Below are 19,443 nucleotides of genomic sequence, written 5' to 3'. Positions count from 1 at the left end.
AGCGTTACAATATCCAGTGGAATTCTTTTGCTAGGCAACAGCCTTGGTCATTGTCAGCTTCCTGTCAGCTGATGTCATTCACATTCACTGCAACAGGAAATTAACTGGGACACAGTTAGAATGTTTGTGTTTACATTGGCACAAAAATTCCAGTCCAGTGGTGGAGGAAAACGTCAGATTCTTCTTTAATTAAAATAAAACATAATGCAACAATACTCCACTCAAGAAAGTTTTTAAGGGGCCCTGGATTTGCCAGACTATTTTTAATGTTCTTAATTTACCTCACCGGGAAAAAAAACTTTTAAAAAATGAAGTCAGTGATTGGATAGATATGGGACACATTTATCCAATCAGCTGTCATCATGTGGCCGGGTTCATAAGGTCAGTTTTGTTGTCAAATGATCACATGACTCACTGTTACTACACAAAATAGCAGCAAAATGTCAGAAAGAGCACGAAAAAGAAAAGAACAATGGGACCAAGATCTACTGAGGAAAATTCCTAAATTGACAGGATTTATCAAAGTTGCGGACACACGGATGGACAGTGTGATTGCGACCTAAATTCTAGTTTGTTTGACCAGTGTCAGTACAACTGTACCGCGCTCAGGCACGGCACACTTGCCAGCCGCGGCCCAGTTGAGAGAGATGGGCTTTAATAAAGCACGGCTGCACATGTACAGGCACGAGCGTGTGCATGTGTACGAGCACGAGCGTGAGATATGTATTTATATGCGCGAGATATCTATTTATATGTGTCTGTTCTTCGCGACAGACACTTAAAAAGATGCCACCGAGCGGTTTGCGGTGGTCTGATGCGGGAGTGAAGTGTTTACTGCAGATTTGGACAGACGAAACATTACAAAACAGTCTGACAAAAATAAATCTCTGAGGGGTGATGACGTATAAGCAAGACCCATTGGAGCCGCGGCCCAGATCTTTTCAAGTACAAGTACAAAAGCAACGGGCACGGTACCAGTGGATAGTGTGAGTGTGCCCTTATTCTGTTCTCGCAGGGGTTTTTTTTCTGATAAAGCATGATTAATAATGTGGGGGGCCCAAACAAACAGTAGGGGCCCCTGATCCCCTTAATCTGCCACAGAGTAGAAGTATCATAAAAGTAGCAAACAAATGGAAACGCGCAAGTAAAGTAGCCTACCTCAGAAGTGTAGTAAAGTATTTTGGTAAGTGTAACCTACTTCATCACCCTAACACGTGCCATACAGGCTATACAAATAAAAACGACTCCACAGTAGCAGCACAGTGTGGAGTAAATCATTGGTTTGCAGTAGAAATTGTGCCCTCTGTTGGTGCAAAAACGAAGCACAGGCTCCATGTCACCCAAACTCCTTTTTTATATATACAAACTATATTCATCCCCTAGGACAATTCACTTTCCACATGCGTGTGTCTCGCTTTGCACTCTTCTTTAGGTATATATCGTAGGAAAGGAGCATTCATGAGGCCGCGGAGAGGGGGAGTAGTGATGGAGGGGCTGCAGTTGTCATGGAAACCCCGGGGGTGGAGCGTTGGGAAGTGGGACCCAGTTTGTTTTGTTATTGAAGGTCACGTGGCAAGGCGAAGCCCCGCCTCCCTTCCCCCGTTACCACCGATTCAACCGTCTCGAGCTCCTGCTCCGGTCAGTTACTACAAAATGGCTGCAGAGGCTCCGCCGCCAACGAGAACCTCCTGAACGCTTCATGGTAGGATTTATTCATCTTTTTTTTTAGCGGGGGTAAGCACGACAGATTTTGCACCTTGTCGCGCTCCATTTTCGGAAGAATGCGGGATTTTGAGGTCAAATATGGCAGCTGGAAAGGGAATGAAAATATTTTCAGCTCAGCCCACTTTGACATCAATGTTTTCTTCGCTGCGAGTGCTGTTTTATCGCAGTTGTCGGTGGCTCAGGGTTCTTTATTTCCAGTGCATGGGTTCCTGACCTCCGTGCTGCTCTCTTTAGTGGCTTAATGGTGAAGTGGACTAGTTGGCCTTTCCAGCACAGGGGCTTCACAGTTGTAATGATTCAAGGGCACCCTGTGTTATTGCTTGTTGAGTTGTCGTGTTTGTGGAGGCTTGGCAGACATTGGTTGAACGCTTTGCTCTTGCACTGGTGTGCAGGAGTAGAGTTGACATGGATATTGATGCAGCTCATTCTCAAAAACAAAACATTCTCCGAGCTGCAGACTGAGCTGCATCTGACATGCATCACCTGACAGCAAGTAAACGCATTAGCGAGCTGAGTTTACCTACTTTACTCACGTCCACATTTGGTTTGTATTCCAGTTTAACTTACTAAGAATATCTGTTTCCACATGCATCCGTATGCATTCAGCCATCCACCTATGGAGAAGCTAGTAGTTTGCTGGCCTTCACTTTAAAATAGTGTCTACTTTTTATGCAGAAAATACAAATGCTGAGATTAGAAGACCCTTCTTAGCTATATAACCATGGGTGGTTGTTGAAATAGTTGCAGGACTGATAAATATATTTCATAGACAGTATACATTGGAAAATCTGATGAATTAGCCCATACTGTGACCTTTTTCAGAGTTGTGCAACCCTTAAGCTATGCATATAAGAGTGCATGCTGTATTCCCTTCATCATAGAGTCGGACATCATTGCCGGCCTCCTGCTGTAGCTCCTGCAGTGGCCCACACTCCTGAAGGAGAAAGCGGTGTGTACAGACTGGGGATGCCAGCACCCTGATGCATGTAGAGGGCAGGCTGACGTAAGCTTTGAGGCCCTCTGGCTTTACTAATGTGTTAGAGTCCCTAATTTGGGTCTGGTCCTGGCAAGGGATGAAGAGATGGTGGCGGGTAAGGGAAGGGAGGGTAGGGGGCTTTTCTGTCTCCGCCGGGTCAGGGGCCCCAGTCAGCACCCAAGCCTCTGAAAGAGGCAGTGTGTATTCACAGAGAGGCGCCAAAGGGGGCTTGATAACAAAAACAGGCCACTAAATACGGTGATTACTATAAGGCTTAGGTCATAGCCTCACTTTCAGTTCAAAACTCGATGGCTTTTTGCTTAGCACTGGACCAGAGGGCTGAGGGGCATTTTGCCAGATTGTGTCATTTGGTTTGGCGGGTTGTTTTGGTGTCAGTGATCGGACGCTTAGCTGGAGCCCTCAGTGGAAATGATGAGCTTGCATTCAGCGAAAAGCAGTTTATTGCAGTCAAAGAAATATGTTTCTGTGTTGACGTTTCAATTTTTTTTTAAAGCAAGTTGAAAGCTATTTTCACTCATTATGTGCTGTTTTTTGAATGCTGGACAGGTAGTTGCTATATTTGTGTACAGTAAAGTCCCTGTGTCTGGACGTATATTCTAGATAAATGCTACTTTAAAGCATTTTTTACAGAAATAAAAATCTGTGGTACATAATCGGTCTCACTGCAGCTTAGAGTTATGAGATCTCACTTATGTACAGGCTATTACTCCACACAGAGGCCTGACTTTTTTTTTCTGATTCATGAAAACAAATGTGGAAACACTGAGAGAACTACGTGATTAGAGTTTAAAAAGACATTTGTGAGGGACTTTCTTTGATCTCCTGGACCAATACATTTTCAACTGGGCTCATAAAAAATTACTTTTGGAGCAGACAACTGACATTGGGACTGGAGGCAGTGCTTTTGGAGTGTGTCCATACAAGTTATTTTAGGGCCTGTTCAGAGTGCCAGGAGAGAAGTGCAGCATAAGTTTCTCTCTTCCTTGTCGTTAGCTCAGGTCAGAAAGCATTAACATGACCACACTGAGAATAGCTTCAAGTACTTTAGAGAGTACAATCCTCTTTGCAGCACACAAGGACTTTGTTAGTGCTTTCCCAGCAGTTTTTTAAACCTTCAAAGGATTTGAAAGGTTGTTCTACTGAATAATTTTGCCTTTTGCTTTCTGTTATGTTTCTGTTTGGTTTTCGTGGTTTGAGGTTGTGCATTTAAAAAAACCTACCGAACGCAGAGGCATATTGGACATTTTTCAGAGCAAGTTGAAAAGCTGCGTTGCCCTAAAATGCGATTGCGCACAGGAGCAGAAGGAGCTCTACATTCTGCCATGGCTGTGGCGTTTGCTGCTGTGGTTGCTAGCGAGTGTTCTCCCAAGGGCTCACCGTGCTCTTGTTTGGCTTGCAGCGATGGCATTCCTGGCTCTGTGCCCAGCGACTGCCGTCTAGCACCCCTTCCCCCATCTCTCACACATACACACAAACCAGCCCCATCGATCGTAGCCCCCTCATCTTCATCGCTCCAATGTGGGGCAGCTCGGCATTTACATGTCCACAATTCACCTTGCACACATCGGCTCACCTTCTTCTCCAACTCCGCTCAATTTTCTACAGATTTTACACTTGCTATTATTAGACTGTCCTAGTCTCTCCTCAGTCCGATTATTTTTTTTTCTTTTGCCTTCCTTTGTCAGCAGAGTGAGCGTCTGGTTTTAAGAGGGACACCAAGCTCTAATCCTGTTGTTCTGACAGGAGGGTGTAATTCCACAACAGAGCTGAGCTCGTTGACCTACCTCCTTCATATCCACACAAGCTGTGCTTCCCCACTACAAATGGCTGCTCATGATGTAGCTCAGCCCACTACTACGGGTAAACATCAAACGAAAACTACAGTGTTGTAGCCTCCTCCGTGTGATTTTATTTATTTATAGAATGGACTTTTTGTTATCAATGTTCTTGTTTACATTTGATAAAAAAGCTCCTTGGAAATGTGGTTATTTTCAGAAGCATCAGCATTGTATGGGGGGGTCTGTTATAAATAGTTTAGTTAAAGTTATGTCTTATGCCTATTTACATAGTGTTACTGTATTTCCAAAGATGCCACAGCCTCCAAATGGGCAGGGGGTATCATTATTCCAGTCTCCCCATCACACCATAAGGCAGAGTCTAAGGGATGCACATCTGTCCCGGCCAAGAGGATGTTTTGAAATGAAACGGCAGCTCTCAATGAGAGATACCCTCCCTGTCCTGTTCAGGGACCCAATGTTTCTTAAACTGAAATAATTTTGACACTTTGCTCAGCACTCATTCTCCTCTTCCGGGTCGAAGGCTGACAGCAGCTCACATTAACTGGAGCATCTCTCTTACCCACTGATCCTACATGACACAAGCCCCACTGATGCCTTTGAAAGGAGCAGCACCAGCTATATTTAGCGTGGCAGCTGCACCAGTAGGTTCCATATCCAGCCCCATGAGGGTAAAAATAAGTGTGTATGATGTGAATTGATAGGAGAACGGAGGTGCTGTATTTTTGTGTTAATGCAAATTCCAACGACCTGTGTACACAGTCCAGACAGTCCAGTTCCACTCCGGCATGGAGTGCTGCAGGTTTGTGTTGGTTGAATTTAGTTTTCAGCTCCTGCAAGCATTAAAGGCATGTGCTGAGCTAGCCAGGAGGCCCAGCGTGCGAGTGAGTGATATTGTCTAAAAATAATACATGACTAATTACAGTTACAGTTTATACTAAATGATGGCATTTTCTCTATTTAAAAGTTCGTATAAAAAACAAAACCAATATTCAGTCATTAAAGTGAAAACCTAAAAAGCTGAGCAAAATATTCCTAACATTTAACTGTGCTGGAAAAACTAGTCACACCATGTTGTTTTTTTGGTTGTTGATTGTGTTAGTTTTTTTTGGGAATATTTGGATCTGTTAGCACAGTTATGACTTTGTTGTTGAACATATGTTGAATCCGTAGCTGGGCACAGTATGAAGTAGTCAGATTTCTAGGTGGATTCCAGTTGCCTTTTTAATTTTTTTTAGTTGTTTTTATCTTTCTTTCATTGTGTGATTTGCACGTCACTGATTGGTCATTTGAAATAATGCAAAGACAGACTTTCCACTAAAAATGTTCCGTAATGTACTCAGAAAGCATAAAGCACTTGTTTCCTTCAAAGAAATGTTATAATATCAGTTTTGTAGTTAGTTTCCTGACTTGGCAGTGTCAGATATAATGTAAAGAACAGATGAAGAAATATTTTAGGGTCTGATGATCTTTGCAGTGAATAGGAATCTCCCCTGTTGTGATCACCTGTTTGCTAGCCAGTCTGAGAGCAGCCATGACCGTGGCCTTTGGGAGATGGTGGCAACAGCTGCTGTTCACAAAGCATTGCTACAAGAATTTATCACACACTACTGTAAACTTTCAGTCCGGTTGCAAATGTTGAAACCTAAGCAGAATGCACATTAATGTGCAGTGAATATGAACCATTACAAGTGTGTGCCGAAAATGCTTTGAAGTTTGTGTAGTCTGATCAGTTAACATGTATACCCTCAATTCCTGGTATACCAAATATCAATACAGCAGCTCTTCAAAACCGAATCCATTAAGTAACCAGGTAGTCTCTCTATTTTTCATGTGAAAAAGTGGTTACCACTTAGGCTATACTAGCAAGGATTGATTTCTAATTTCTCAAAATGGTTGCCATTGAAAACCAGGCAACTGTTATTGTCAAGCCCTGTATACATACATTTATAAAGATAGAGGAAACTGCACTGCACTGGCACTTGACTTTCAGATTTTAAACCAGTCACCCTTTTTTTTTTTAATCCCTGAACCGCAACATTTTCATACATTCATAGTAGCTCCTTCCAGCAGTGAATTACTGTATCTAACTTTCAACTATGCTGTATAAAAGATATCAGTATTTCATCATAACAGCTAAAGGTAAGCTTGGTTGAATTCTCTTACCACCGTGGTTGGTGGTTTCTAACGTTTTATATACCTTTTACATCCTTGTTAATTATTACATCCCGCAAAAAAACAGGACAGAGAAAATGGAACTAGTTTGTTTGTTTGTTTGTTTGTTTGTTTGGCTGTTCAAAACCCTCTTGCTCTCCTGACATGCTCCAAACCCTGAATCAATTGTTCAGTCATAAGCTCAGATTCGTGCTTTAATTTTTGATGCTCGTCCAAGTTTACGTTTCTTCTCGTCTTTCCAATTACCTTATTGAACCTTCACTATCAAACTGATGTCAGAGCGGTGTTTGAGGGCACTGTCTCCACCTGACTGCTAACCAGGGCCTTGGGGAGCGCTTGTTGCTAGGCAATGCCATGGCACACACCACTGTTGCCTTCAGCAGCATAGGCATGGCAGGGGAAAAGGCTGAGGGGTTTCATATCACATTTAAGGTTCAAGGAACTTACAATTTGTCAGATTTATATTATTCTATTTCAAGGCATGTCCCTCTGTCCTCAGAAAACCCTGTCTTCCAGCATTTATTTATTTATTTTCTACATGGAGGATTGGTATAGAAAAAGCTCTCACGTGGATTCACCTGGACATGAAACTACAGGGCATTGTCAGGTGGTTTGCAGCTAGAGTTTATGTCTGTGAACACTTATCCTCTCAGGACTGGGGAGAGAAGGTGTAGGCTGTAATCTCCCAGGTCGGGGTATAGACATGTCAACTGATGAATGTCGGGGCATTAAGTCCTCTACAATCCAGAATACTGGCATGTATTGTTTTTCTGTGGTCTGCCCACATATTAGTTGTGTTGGGCTCTGTTGCCCTGGCTGGGTGTGTAGACTAAAGAACAGGGGCCTAAGGTCATTGTCCCCCAGTATACTAGAGGCCTCTGTAATGGTTTCCAGAGCCAACCCCAAGACCCCCAAACCAAAACATATGCATGCAGTTTACACGGTTCAAAACATTGCAAAACAAACCCACCTTCTACTGGCAGGTGGTTGTATTTCCACTTCACACATGATCTTGTGTGTTACAACAGCAACCATTAACAACACTGATTTTACCATAGAGAGCAACAACTGAACATTGATACAACTAAGTCATTGTTAATAAATCCTATGTGCAGGTGTTTAACTATTGATACACCATACCTTTCTACTCAGTTGGTGATTGAGTGGTAAAAATGATAAAATGAGATTATCTGTCTTTCTCTGTTTTTTGTATTCAAGCTGTGAGAAGAAGCAAAAAACACGAGAAGAGAACCATTTGATGGAAGATAAGAAAAAGAAAAAGCAAGAAGAGAAGAAAAAGAAAGAAGCTGCTCAGAAAAAGGTAAGCATTTGACAGGCCCGCTCAGTTGACACACGCATACACTGGAGATCAGAATTAGAGAACAAATTATAAATATTGATTTATTCTAAAATACTGTTATTTTTGATTGTTTGTTGTTGCACTTCAACAAAAACCTTAATTTTGTGAAAAAATAGTTAGCAAAATTAGAGAAGATCAACCATTGTGTCAGAAGAGAAGATATTTAACAATGTTTTCTTAGGGCTATAGGATTCATAAATGAATAAGAAGTGTAGAGGCCACAGCTTTGAATGACTTCAGCACATCTGCGCCTACAGGACATCACTAGTTTCTCACACTGCTCTGGTTTGATCCGCGTCCATTCTTCTTGCAGTCTTGCATGAAAATTGCGGCTGATTGGCAGACATTTGCAGTGAAGGTATTGCATGTTGCCAAAGGAGCTTCACATAAACATTTGCATGTAGCTGTACATGAGGCCCAACTCCTGCTGCAGAAAACATCACCCAAACATAATGTTTCCCATCAAATGCAAGTCTCGCCTTTTTATTCTTTCTGCTGATGAGAGGTTTGGTCACTGCAGAGTGGGCTTTCAGTCCAAAAACTCTTAAATGATGAGACACTGTGTGCAGAGACAGATCATTGCCCTGTTCAGCACTGAACTGGCGAGCAGCTGCAGTGTTGAACCAAATCCCCATTGAGAGTCTTCACACAATCCTGTCCTCTAATGCACTTGTTTTACGTGGATGACCGGCCTTTTTGACGGACTTAAAGTTTCAATATTCTTGAAATCACGACATTGAACGCCCGACCTCTCTTCCAATGGCTGAGAGGGTCACCCCTTTGGCTTTCATTTGGACAACATGCTGTTGCAGGGTTTCAGTCACCGTAGAGTGGCTTGCCATATTGTAAAGTAACCAGGAGAGCTGTCAGATAAATAGGGTGTGTCCAACAATTAAGTAAGTTGTCACCAGGTGCCAGATTACGATGACATGCCTTGGTTATTTAAAAAACATGCTAGTACAGCAGTGGTATATCCATGGCAGATATTCTATTATATTATGAACAATAAAATAATAAATCACTAAATCAAATATTAATAACTTGTTCTCTAATTTTGATCTCCAGTGTACACTCAGCTTTTATCTTTAATTGCTTCTGACTACCGTTTAATCAAAACCCTACACTGTTAGATACTGTAAGCCCCTGTTCAGTGGTGGTTCATGCGTGGCCAACATCCGCCACAAATGAGAAGAAATGTGCCTGAGACAGTAAGGACTTCCTCTTCCTTTTCCCTCCGCCAATCTCAGACAAAGCTGTTGTGAGGCCATCTGTACTATTTGAAATATTACGTGGTGCACAGTGAAGCACAGGTCTCCAGTATGCTCAGGTGTTTTTGCTGAAGTTACATTGATCACGTGCACACTGAGTACATGTATTTTGTCATGTATGTTTCCCCAGGAAGCATTAACCAGAACTATATATAGTTGTGACCCTCATCTTTACATTGCTGCAGCCTTCCCCCACACACCTCTCCCCCACCTCTTCACTTTTTCCTTGAGTGGATCATCTGTTTTCAGTGTTTGCCTGCTGTTCTCAGTAACACATTTTGTGTATCCTTGACCCTTCTTGTCAGTGCTGGTGAAAGTATGTTTATGTGTGTTTCTAAACGTATGAGAGGAGTAATTGTATTATCTATTTTAGCCACAAACTGAGTGAACCCGGTCACCCCGCCGAGCAGCAGGAATGAACATGAACCTTTTAGCATTTCAATAGATGAGTAAAACCAGCCCCTGAACATTTTGTTCCGATTACCCTGGCTCGTTGCTCCAGCAGTGTTGTGCAGCTGAAGAGCCAGCCAATGCGACTCAGACGTTAATGTTAATTAGGCCACAATTTTCACTTATAAAATACAGTATGTGAAATATAATATAAAGTTCTATTACTAATTTTTTTTTTTTTTTTTTTTTTCAGGCCACAGAACATATAACCAAAGGTGAGTTGTGGCTTCTTGTTTTTTCAGTCGGTTCTCTCACCCATATAATATTACAATTCATTTTTTCCCACCTGCAAATATGAATCTTCCTCTGCTATGTGTTAAAATGTGCTGCACACACACAAACGTTTCTGAGTGTTCTCAGTTCTGTGTCATGACCCTTGCAATGACTTTGTGATGCAATGTTTTCAAACAGTAGGGAGACTTACTGTGTGGGTTAAATTGTGTATTCTCTGTGAATAACTGATTGCTTTTTTTGCCTCAGAGCCTCATATTGCCCTCTGTACACTGCTGTGAAATTTGGATATGAAACATTAGCTTTTATTATAGGAAAACATCTCTAACTGAAAACATTAGCAGCAGCCAGGTGGTCCATACTACCTGAGCCGAAATGGAGGCCAGGTGCCCATACAAGACTAATAAGGAGCATGGGGGATGGTGCAGCTGCTCCCAAGGCCTCCCCGTGGGCTCCTTGGGCATACCTAGGAGGGTCGAGATGAGGAGAAATCTCACAAGACAAGAGAACAAATAAACGTGAAAAAGAGAGGTGAATAAAGTTGACGGAGGAGTGTGCTTAGCTTGCAGGTTTCGAACTCCTGCTCTGTAGACCCACTCTTCACTTTGTCTCCCCAAGCCGGTGCTCTTAATGACCAGAGAAAGGCGCGTAGACAGCGTTCCACAGTCAGTTAGCCCAGGAGCATATCTCCTGGTGGAGATGAGCCGGCAGATGGGAGAGGGACTTAATGTCTCACAAGGGATGGGCTGGGTGAAATCTGATTAGAACTTCTGGCACTTTGGCAGCAGGGCCTTAATGGCAGCAAGAGAATGGACACCTAATTATAGCGTGAGTGTCTATTTTTCTTTTTTTTTGCCCAAAGCTGTGTTCAGACAAAAGTGTTTAGAGGCCAATGTTGTTTAGGTCAGTAAAAAGGAGTCAGTTCTCCTCTTATGGGCGCATACTGCTGTGAACTCTCTATCGTAAAGGGTCAGTGCCTTGACCTCCCACTACCTCCCTGAAGGATGAGTTAATGAGGCTGTAATGTCACAGAGGTGCTCCCTCCCACCCCTTATTCCTCTTTCTGAGTCACTTTCAGCTCCTCACAGTTTGCTGCACTAATGAATGTGATCTGGGTTGGCTGTGCTAGTATTCTCTTTGTCTTTTGTCTACTTTGTGTTGTTTCACAGCACAAATTGACCTATATACTTTTCTACCCATCTTCAAGCTAGTCTGTGATTTGCACAATTATTTTCTTGGCTGCTGCTCATAAACGGCAATGTGCCGTGATCCCCTTTTAACTGTGATCTTCACTCCCTTAAATGTCACATCTGACTTCTTAGCACATTGTACATACCTGTACTCCGATATGCTCATATCAGTCGTGTTTGGCCATGTGACACTTTGGTTCGTTTTCTGTAGGACTGTTCTTGAATAAAGAAATTCCTTCTTGATGATTAATGATTTTATTATTTAAATTTCATTATTATTGTTTCACTACAAATAAGATTCAGTTAGAGATGCGGGAGGACCTTCATGTCAAATCTTGTTCAAATATTATTTATTAATATTATTGTGATGCCAGACACTATTGTTATATTTTTAATTACTTTAGACCAATGACTCATTTACCATAAATAAGATTAAAAATAAATTCTCAAAAAACATAACATTTTTGACATAATGATTGACTAATAAACTAAGAGAGGCAGATTGTATCTGACACTAATGAAGGATACACTGGGCGCTAATTCGGAGAACAGGGCTAGTGCGTAGGCTGAATAAACAGGCGTCCATACACAGGAGATCTCCACGAAGACCCCGAGCACCATAGTAACGCTACACCACCTCCTGTCTAGTCTAGCAGAGAGGCCCACTCTGGGACCAGCAGGAGGAAAAAGGGAGCAGAAGAAGGTGGGCTGTAAGGAAAGAGATGGGCTGAATTATTATAGAGACATTTGTGCAAAGTGTAGCGAGGCGGCTGCTAAAACACGATGCATTTGGTAGATTCGAGCGAGCTAGTAAAGGGCATGCAAGAGCAAAAGAAACAGACGGAGCCATGTGAAACTGTAAGAATGCATGCCAGTTTCCTGTTTGCCGGCACAGCTGAGGGGGCCCTTTGTAGGATACTTCTACTCGCTCACTTCTCAGACACACACACAAGCACACACTCTCACGCTCACCAGTCCCCTTATATGACATGCAAACACCAGCAGCATGTACATTGTGTGCTTGTGCGAGCACAAATGTGGTTTTACTCAAAGTTTTACATTGCTACTTACAGATACTACACAGACCCCTTCTGCCTCACAAATGAATTTCATTATCAAACGTAGCACATTCATCTCCAAATGCCGAAATACCCATAAGGGTGCTTTGATACCCTACCTTCTGCATTTGAACGGTAACTAGGGATCATTTGGGATGGTCAACTCTTTCTGTTGAACTATGGTAAGAACTAGACAACAAGAGGTCATCTGAAAAGGAGAGTCTTAGACTACTTCCAAAAGGACTCCGGCCTGTTTAATTTTGTGGGTTTTCATCCTATGTTCATCATTATTGATAAAAGGAAGGAGCAGTTTCAACACATAATCAGTTTCTTTATGTGCTCTTTGTGACACCAGAGCAGATAAATAAACACATATGGCGTAGTAATGTGCAGCCGGACTTCCTGTCAGATGCAGTTGCCCCTGTAATACAAACTGGACCAGAACTCAATGCATTTTTTTTTCCTCCCCTTGGTCCGGACCAAATTAACCAAACTATAATCTGCCTGCAAATTAAGGCCACCACTGTGTCACAGGTCAGTGTCAAAGTAGAGTCGAACCTTGATCTGTGTGTGTGCAGGGAAGTTGCCAGGTTTTGCGTAGTGCCGCTGACCAGCCCTCCTCAAGAACGTGTAACAGTAATAATTGTTGGCCACATCATAGAATATTGTGTAACACAGCAGAGGCTTTTTAGTGTACTATAGTTAATTTCTAAGGGTTAATTAGCTATTGTGTTCCTGTTAATGCTGTGCGTTTTTTATCCCTGTAAAAGATAGGGCACAACATACATATGCATCAAGGCACACATTTACATAGCGCAATAAAAGATAACATTATTATAAAGTAGTGTCACGGCAGTAATTCCATAACAGATTAATTTGCCGTTTCACATTCGCTTAATTACGCCCAGCGCTTTGTGTTGGAGAGTCATAAATTGCGGTGTGATCAGGGAGGAATTTATACCAGTGTGCCGCTTGTCATCGTCGCCGCCTCTTCTACATGTCTTATGAGCACAGCTTAAATGGATGCAGCAGTGGTGATGATAAACCACATTTTATAGAGAAACCTGGGTAACTGCTGTTGTGTGAGTGTTGCACTTTAAATTGTGCATATGAGCTTAGCGTCATTAAATGTCACTTCAGGGTACAGTGTAATCTGAAGGGCCACACAGTTGTGCCCCGTCCAGGGGTAGCCAAGACACAACATGACATGGAGCCCACACATTTACTAAATGTGCAAATGGTCAGATTTTATTTATATGTTATTTGATCTATGTACTAGGGCTGCCCCCGACCAAGGATTTTCTTGGTCGAACAGTGGTCGTCATTTAGAGCGATTAATCGACTAATCGACTTGTTCTGGAACACACCTATTTGCATACGCACACAGCGACACCCTGTGTACCAGACAAACACACTACATAGGAGGCAGTTGCATGATAATAGTAATAATAATAATACATCTACAGTCATAACACACCCTTCCCCAAGAATTAAACATCCCCCCCATAATGTTTAATTCCGGTGAAAGTTCAATCGGGCCGAGACAAAGTCTCAGCCATTACATTTCGATTCCCATTTAGTGGCGAATCTGCAGAAGAAGAGACCAGCTCATAAGCCTCTGATTAGAGTTACACATCTGGAGGAGGAACACCAGTAGGTTGTGGTTAGTCGAGACCTGAGCAGGTTGCAGACTTGACCCAATTTACACCTCGATACGCTGCAGGGTGAGGAGCAAGGCAAGGGCTTTTTTTCTATGGTGCTGTAATTAAGTTGGTGTTGGTTAAGCTTTTAAGGAAAGCAGGAAATAGGATGGTCAATACCGTGCTAATCTTCCTGCAGCACCTGCACTGCACTGGCATCAAATCCATCTTAAAAAAGTTAAGTTAGTCTGGTGCCTCTGAATGATGGATAGTCTGTTTTCTCTTTTTACTAAACATGGAGGTTAGTGGGTCAGAATTGTGTGTTTATATTGCATTAAGCAGTGTTATGAGAATTGCTGGAGCTGGCTATAAAGAGAGCTATGTGGTGGAAGGGTGATTTATTGGGTATAGCAGAGAGAAGTTAGGTTGCACAGCACATGGCAAATCTGTGGTTATATACAAAAAATATTAATAATCTGGACAATCTGACTATTTGTATCCCTAAATGTAAAATAACACCACTGCATAGACATAAAGGGTTATCATTAGGGTATCTTTTATAATAGAATTTGCCGCCTCTTGCTGTTTCTGTATGACGCTAAAATTGCAGTCTCAATCATTTATGAGTGAATTCATTGTGTTGGCCCGGTGGTTACTGCCCAGGTCAGGAGGACAGGACGTTCCACTCTGTTTCACACATCACTTCCTCTAAATCATAACAGACAGTGGAATCTGGTCTGCCTGCAGCTGTTGGCACAAAAGGCCAGGGACAAGAAAGCTGTCTGTCTGTCTATCTGTCTGTCTGTCACCTGTCTTCTGAGAGCAGCCGGCACACAGGCAGCCCTCCTCAAATATATCATCTGGCTCTTCTAGTTCTGACTAGAAACACTATTAAAAGATGAGTTTGTCGCTGGCGAGAGTAGCCGGTAATCATTATACCACTCAGGTGTGTGATTTTGTTGCACCATTCAGATACCATTTGATAAAAGCTCTGACCTTGTGCACTTCACAATATGTTGTCAGACATGATGTGCTTTTAAATAGCATTTTGTGTGTGCTGAATGTGATGCAGCGAGGGAGGGTTTTCCCTCTTAACTACAGTGTCATATTTATGCACTTCTAATTAAGCCCTTTAATCTTCTCTCTTGTGAGACTCGCTGCTCACATTTTAAAGCCCACAGGAGGGAAGAGATGGAGGACCCTGAAGACCTGCCTCCCTTCCTCGCTCATGATTCGCTATGATACGCTTTCTGCTGCCTCCTCTTTAATAGACAGCTGATAAGGATCTAGTAATTTCCATGTTTCCGTTTTTTGCTTTAGTTCAAGTAGTGTACTGTGACACTTTGGCAGCAACACCAGATATACGATACAGTTGAAATACAGTGTGCTACAGTCACCTTTTTATCCCAAAAAGTATGATTATTTTTTTCTGCATTTCTTTATGGAACTTTATTCTGTTAATAAAGATTTTGTGACTGTGCTGCCATTTTATTAAACAAAAGATCATGTTCATAAAATGATAGATTGATGTAGTGCTGGGTGGTATAGTCTTTGTGTCACTATTATCAGTTTATAGTGACTTATTCTACTATATGAAGTACATAGAATATGAAAACATGCCGTTTGGCAGTGTTGTGAATGTGCGATTATTAGTTTTACAAATTGTTGTGTGCCATGATGTTTTACCCTCCTAAAGGGGATTATTAATTGTGTTAAACGTTATAACCATTAGTAAGACGGTGCAGATGCAGTTAATGGATCCCCCTCTCAATATATTCAAAGCTTGCCCCAAATGTAGTGTTCTTTGCAGAGAACAGTATTCTATATTTTACTGCCCATTGAAGAGTGCATGTGTATATCTGTGTATATTCCACCTAAAAGCAAGGCGTTACACTTAAATGAATGGAAAGCATGAGTCAGCATGGAGCATGACATGCTCTGATAGTATTGGAATCAGCAGTGATCTATCTCCCAAGCACTTTCACTCAGGTCCACATTTGAAGCAGCATCAGTTGTTAAATGGCATGCTCTCTGCACAATATTAGATTTACCCAGCAAGAGGAAAATGCCTCATGAACCGACTGAACTGAGTATTACAGGTACTTTAAGGGTTTGCATGGGCTTGTGTACTCCTGTGGGTCCTGAACATTTGTTATCTATGGACCTCCACTCATAAAGCTCACACACTGAAGGATCCTTTATCTTCAAGGTCATATAGTTTGTTTTTATTCTTTCACCTGAGAGGGAGACAGAAGGGGAGCATCAGTGCTCTCCACCCTCTCCTTTTTTTCACCTACCTCCAACTCTCTGATATCCATTCCCAGACAACCCCCCCCCACCCCCCCCCAACCTCTAGGTCTTAAACAGTAAGGCAAGCATGCTATCATCTTTCCTCTTGGAAAATCAAGACCCCTTTTAAAGTGGAAAATGGGTTGTCTTCCTCTGCATGAAGCGCACATAGCCCCAAGGCCACAGTTTGATGTGCATCTTTGATGAACTGGGAATTCTCCTGTGCACTCGCACAGCTGAGGACTGTGTTTTTGCAAATAGACTGTCAGAGCAAGTGACTCAGATCTCTTATTACTCTATTTGACTTTTTTCTGAGAAGCACTGCCTTGTGAGACTTTTAATAAGCCACACCTTGCTGATGCCAGAGGTATTCAATTAATGAACTCAATTGCGGTTAACAGAGCATTTTACTATAATGCATCACTTTGAGGTTACTGAACGTGTAGGACTTGTCATTGAAGAATCCAGCGCAGCCTGGCATACTATAAGCAAATGTGTTCTAATTGTAAGAAGATTTAGACCCGAGTTGGTTTCAGGCAGTGAGGCTCGAGCTCACAGTGGAGCATGCAAGGGGGTGGAGACTGTCTTACGCACGCACGCAAGCACCATTCTCTTCCTCACTTACCCTTACTGCTCTACCTCCTTTCCTTCCTCCTGTACGTCAGCTCTCTCTTTTGCTCCCCCTCCCTCTCCCATATCGTCTCCTCTTTCCGATTGGCTGACAGAGCAGCCAGCCAGCTTCCCCCTTCCCCCAGCTTCCAGAAGAATCTGTCACACATCAGAGAGCCCCAACTGTATAATGATCGCCTCCATAACTATTATTATGCATTGTGGCACAACCACAAAGTCCCTTGTTTTTAAGAGGAAATCACCTCTTAAAAACAGCAGGGAGAATTTGCCGTGAATTATCTGCCACCCTTAATAGAGCAATAATGACGAGGATAAAAGTAGATCACAGTGAATGAGGGAGAACACGCAGAGGTGGGGAGGGATGCACAAGAGCGGAGAGGAAATGGAGCAGATGTAGAGAAATCCGTTGAGAGGCGAGCTCCAGCTCTAGAGCTTCCCCCCTGATTCCTTAGCTGCAGGGAGAGGGAGACATGCAGACAGATGCGGGTGAAACTGGATCAGACCATGCAGACGGTGGTTGTAGCCCATAGAGGGGCTGCAGTAGTGGGGGGCAAAAATGACAGGAAACCCCCACACATGCATGACAGACACAAACATGCACAGAAAAATGTGGAAGAGAAGTAATTGGTTGTAAAATGCGATCATGTCCGTCAGTATTTACAAGGCTGTATTCTACGACACCATCCTGTCCTCTCCCCTCAGTGTGGGCCTCAGCATTACATAACTCTTTGTTTTTGTGTGTGTCGGGCCGGCCGCATGTGTGCGAGTTATTCGTTGCTTCACTGCACACACTCGGGACGGCGGCCAATGGTGAAGCACTGCTCCTTATAACTCAGTTTGACCACACAAAGATTTTCTTTTTCTTTTGGTTGCTGCCTTGACAATGTTTTTTTTTCTCCTTCCGCATCCTGTAGTTCATCACCAAGAATTACATTTTGGTGCACATTATGTCACATCAGCTGACATTTGGGTTTCTTCCTGTGCAGAACGTGTAGACTTTAAACACATTTTTTGCATCCTGTTTACGTTCTAGTTTACCAGCTTGTGCTATTATGTAATGAAATGTACTGAGGCGATTATCCAGTGTGCTTTGTGTCCCATGATGCATCTCACCCAGCAGCGGCTCTGTGACCCCAAGCTGATCATCCTGTTTGACTTAGTGGTGACTTCTAACCTTGCACTCCCACATTCAGCTACAGTATGTTAGCCTGCTGAGGACTTTAAAACTTAACAGCTTTGGCTTCTTTTTTTTTTTTTTTACAAAACGAATAAAGTGACATTTACAGTGTGTAAATTTGTATGTTTGAATGTCTTTAAAACGGCTATAATCAATATTTTTTTACAATATCAGTATTTGTAATAGAGAGGCATCGCTTGTGGTGATGAACCCACATAAATGTATCACCTGAATCCGCTTTATAGCAAATTTCAGCTCATTGTTTGCTGTCTGGCCTGCAACTTACTGTTTTGGTCCACTCTCACCGCTCTCATACCATTGTTTTCGGCCGCAGCAGGCAGCTGTTTTCATCTACAAAGGCGGTCAAGCTATTGGAGCAGTTAAAAGAGTCAAATATTTTACTCAGGAGTTGATAAACACCAAAAATATAACTAAAAGAGAGGTCCGTCAGGTGACCACAAACACAACTCTTTTTTTGTGTGTGTTTTTTAAGATTTGTTGTTTTGGACTTTAATGCCTTTATTTGCATAGCTAGATTTTTTTTTACAGGAAATGGAAGAGAGAGAGAGGGGGGGGGGTCGCGCGATATAGGTTGTAGGTCGTAGTCGAACCCAGGCCGCTGGGTTTAGCCTCTGTATATGGGGTGCCTGCTTTAGCCACTGAGCTGGGTGGTAATGTATAACTACATAATGGCTAGATGTCTAAATAAATAAGTAATTGTCTTCTAACAAGTCTGATGGGTCATTTTTTATGTTCACAACTGTTTTCCGCTGCCCCCAAGTGGAGTTATTGCAAGTTTAAAAAATATAAACACAGTAAATTGTTACTACTTTTGTCTGTGAGTGAGGGAGAGAGACAAAAATCACACTCTGTTGCTAAGTCCAACTAAAGCCAGTAGGACAGGAGTACTTTGCTTCAGCAGCTGTGCGAGCAGTTTATAACTAACAGCTTTGGTAGAGCCCAGAGAGGTGATCATTTCAGGGGCCATACCCCGCTGCAAACCATGAATATGTTATGTTGAAATGTTGACGGGGCACTGAGCACTCTAGTACTTTCCTGGTGAAGACAATTGCCCAAAATCATGCAGCAAGCAGATCTTGGTCCATTATCTGGTACTTGACCTATTCATCACTTCTCATCTGTGACAGACTGTGAGAGTTGTGCGTCTTGGCATCCCTGAAGGCTGAAGGTTTATTACAGTACCGCTCAGAGATTATTACAGTTCTTTGGTTCTCCAAAGACCAGCCATGTGTTTAGATTGACCACTGCCTAGCATCAAGCTTCAGCCAGCCGGGAGAGCAAATCTTGTGCATTTCTCCTCATTTGCCTTTCTGAATTTAACATCATGGCCCTCATCCAAAAGTGACCACAGCTTTGAAAAGAAGCAGTGAAGAAAATGCTCAACAATAGCTTTCCAGAAAAGAGCAAGGGGTCCAGAGGGGAAGAAAGTTCACTTC

At 42.5% G+C, this 19,443-nt stretch overlaps 1 protein-coding gene across 1 annotated transcript in view; it reads left to right on the top strand.

Annotated features, from left to right (window-relative positions):
• Positions 1 to 1,653: 1,653 nt before the first annotated feature.
• The window catches only part of tnrc6c1 (trinucleotide repeat containing adaptor 6C1), a 38,358-nt gene continuing 20,568 nt past the window's right edge, over positions 1,654 to 19,443 (top strand). Inside the window, exons 1-3 of the mRNA XM_083931634.1 lie at positions 1,654 to 1,702; positions 7,912 to 8,014; positions 9,965 to 9,986. Of these exons, the coding sequence (XP_083787760.1) occupies positions 7,952 to 8,014; positions 9,965 to 9,986 (85 nt within the window). The 5' untranslated portion in view covers positions 1,654 to 1,702; positions 7,912 to 7,951. The remainder of the gene's footprint in view (positions 1,703 to 7,911; positions 8,015 to 9,964; positions 9,987 to 19,443) is intronic.

This window comes from Echiichthys vipera (genome assembly GCF_963691815.1).
Source record: "Echiichthys vipera genome assembly, chromosome: 17".
Taxonomy (NCBI): Eukaryota; Metazoa; Chordata; class Actinopteri; order Perciformes; family Trachinidae; genus Echiichthys; species Echiichthys vipera.
This window is presented reverse-complemented; position numbering and strand designations above follow the sequence as displayed.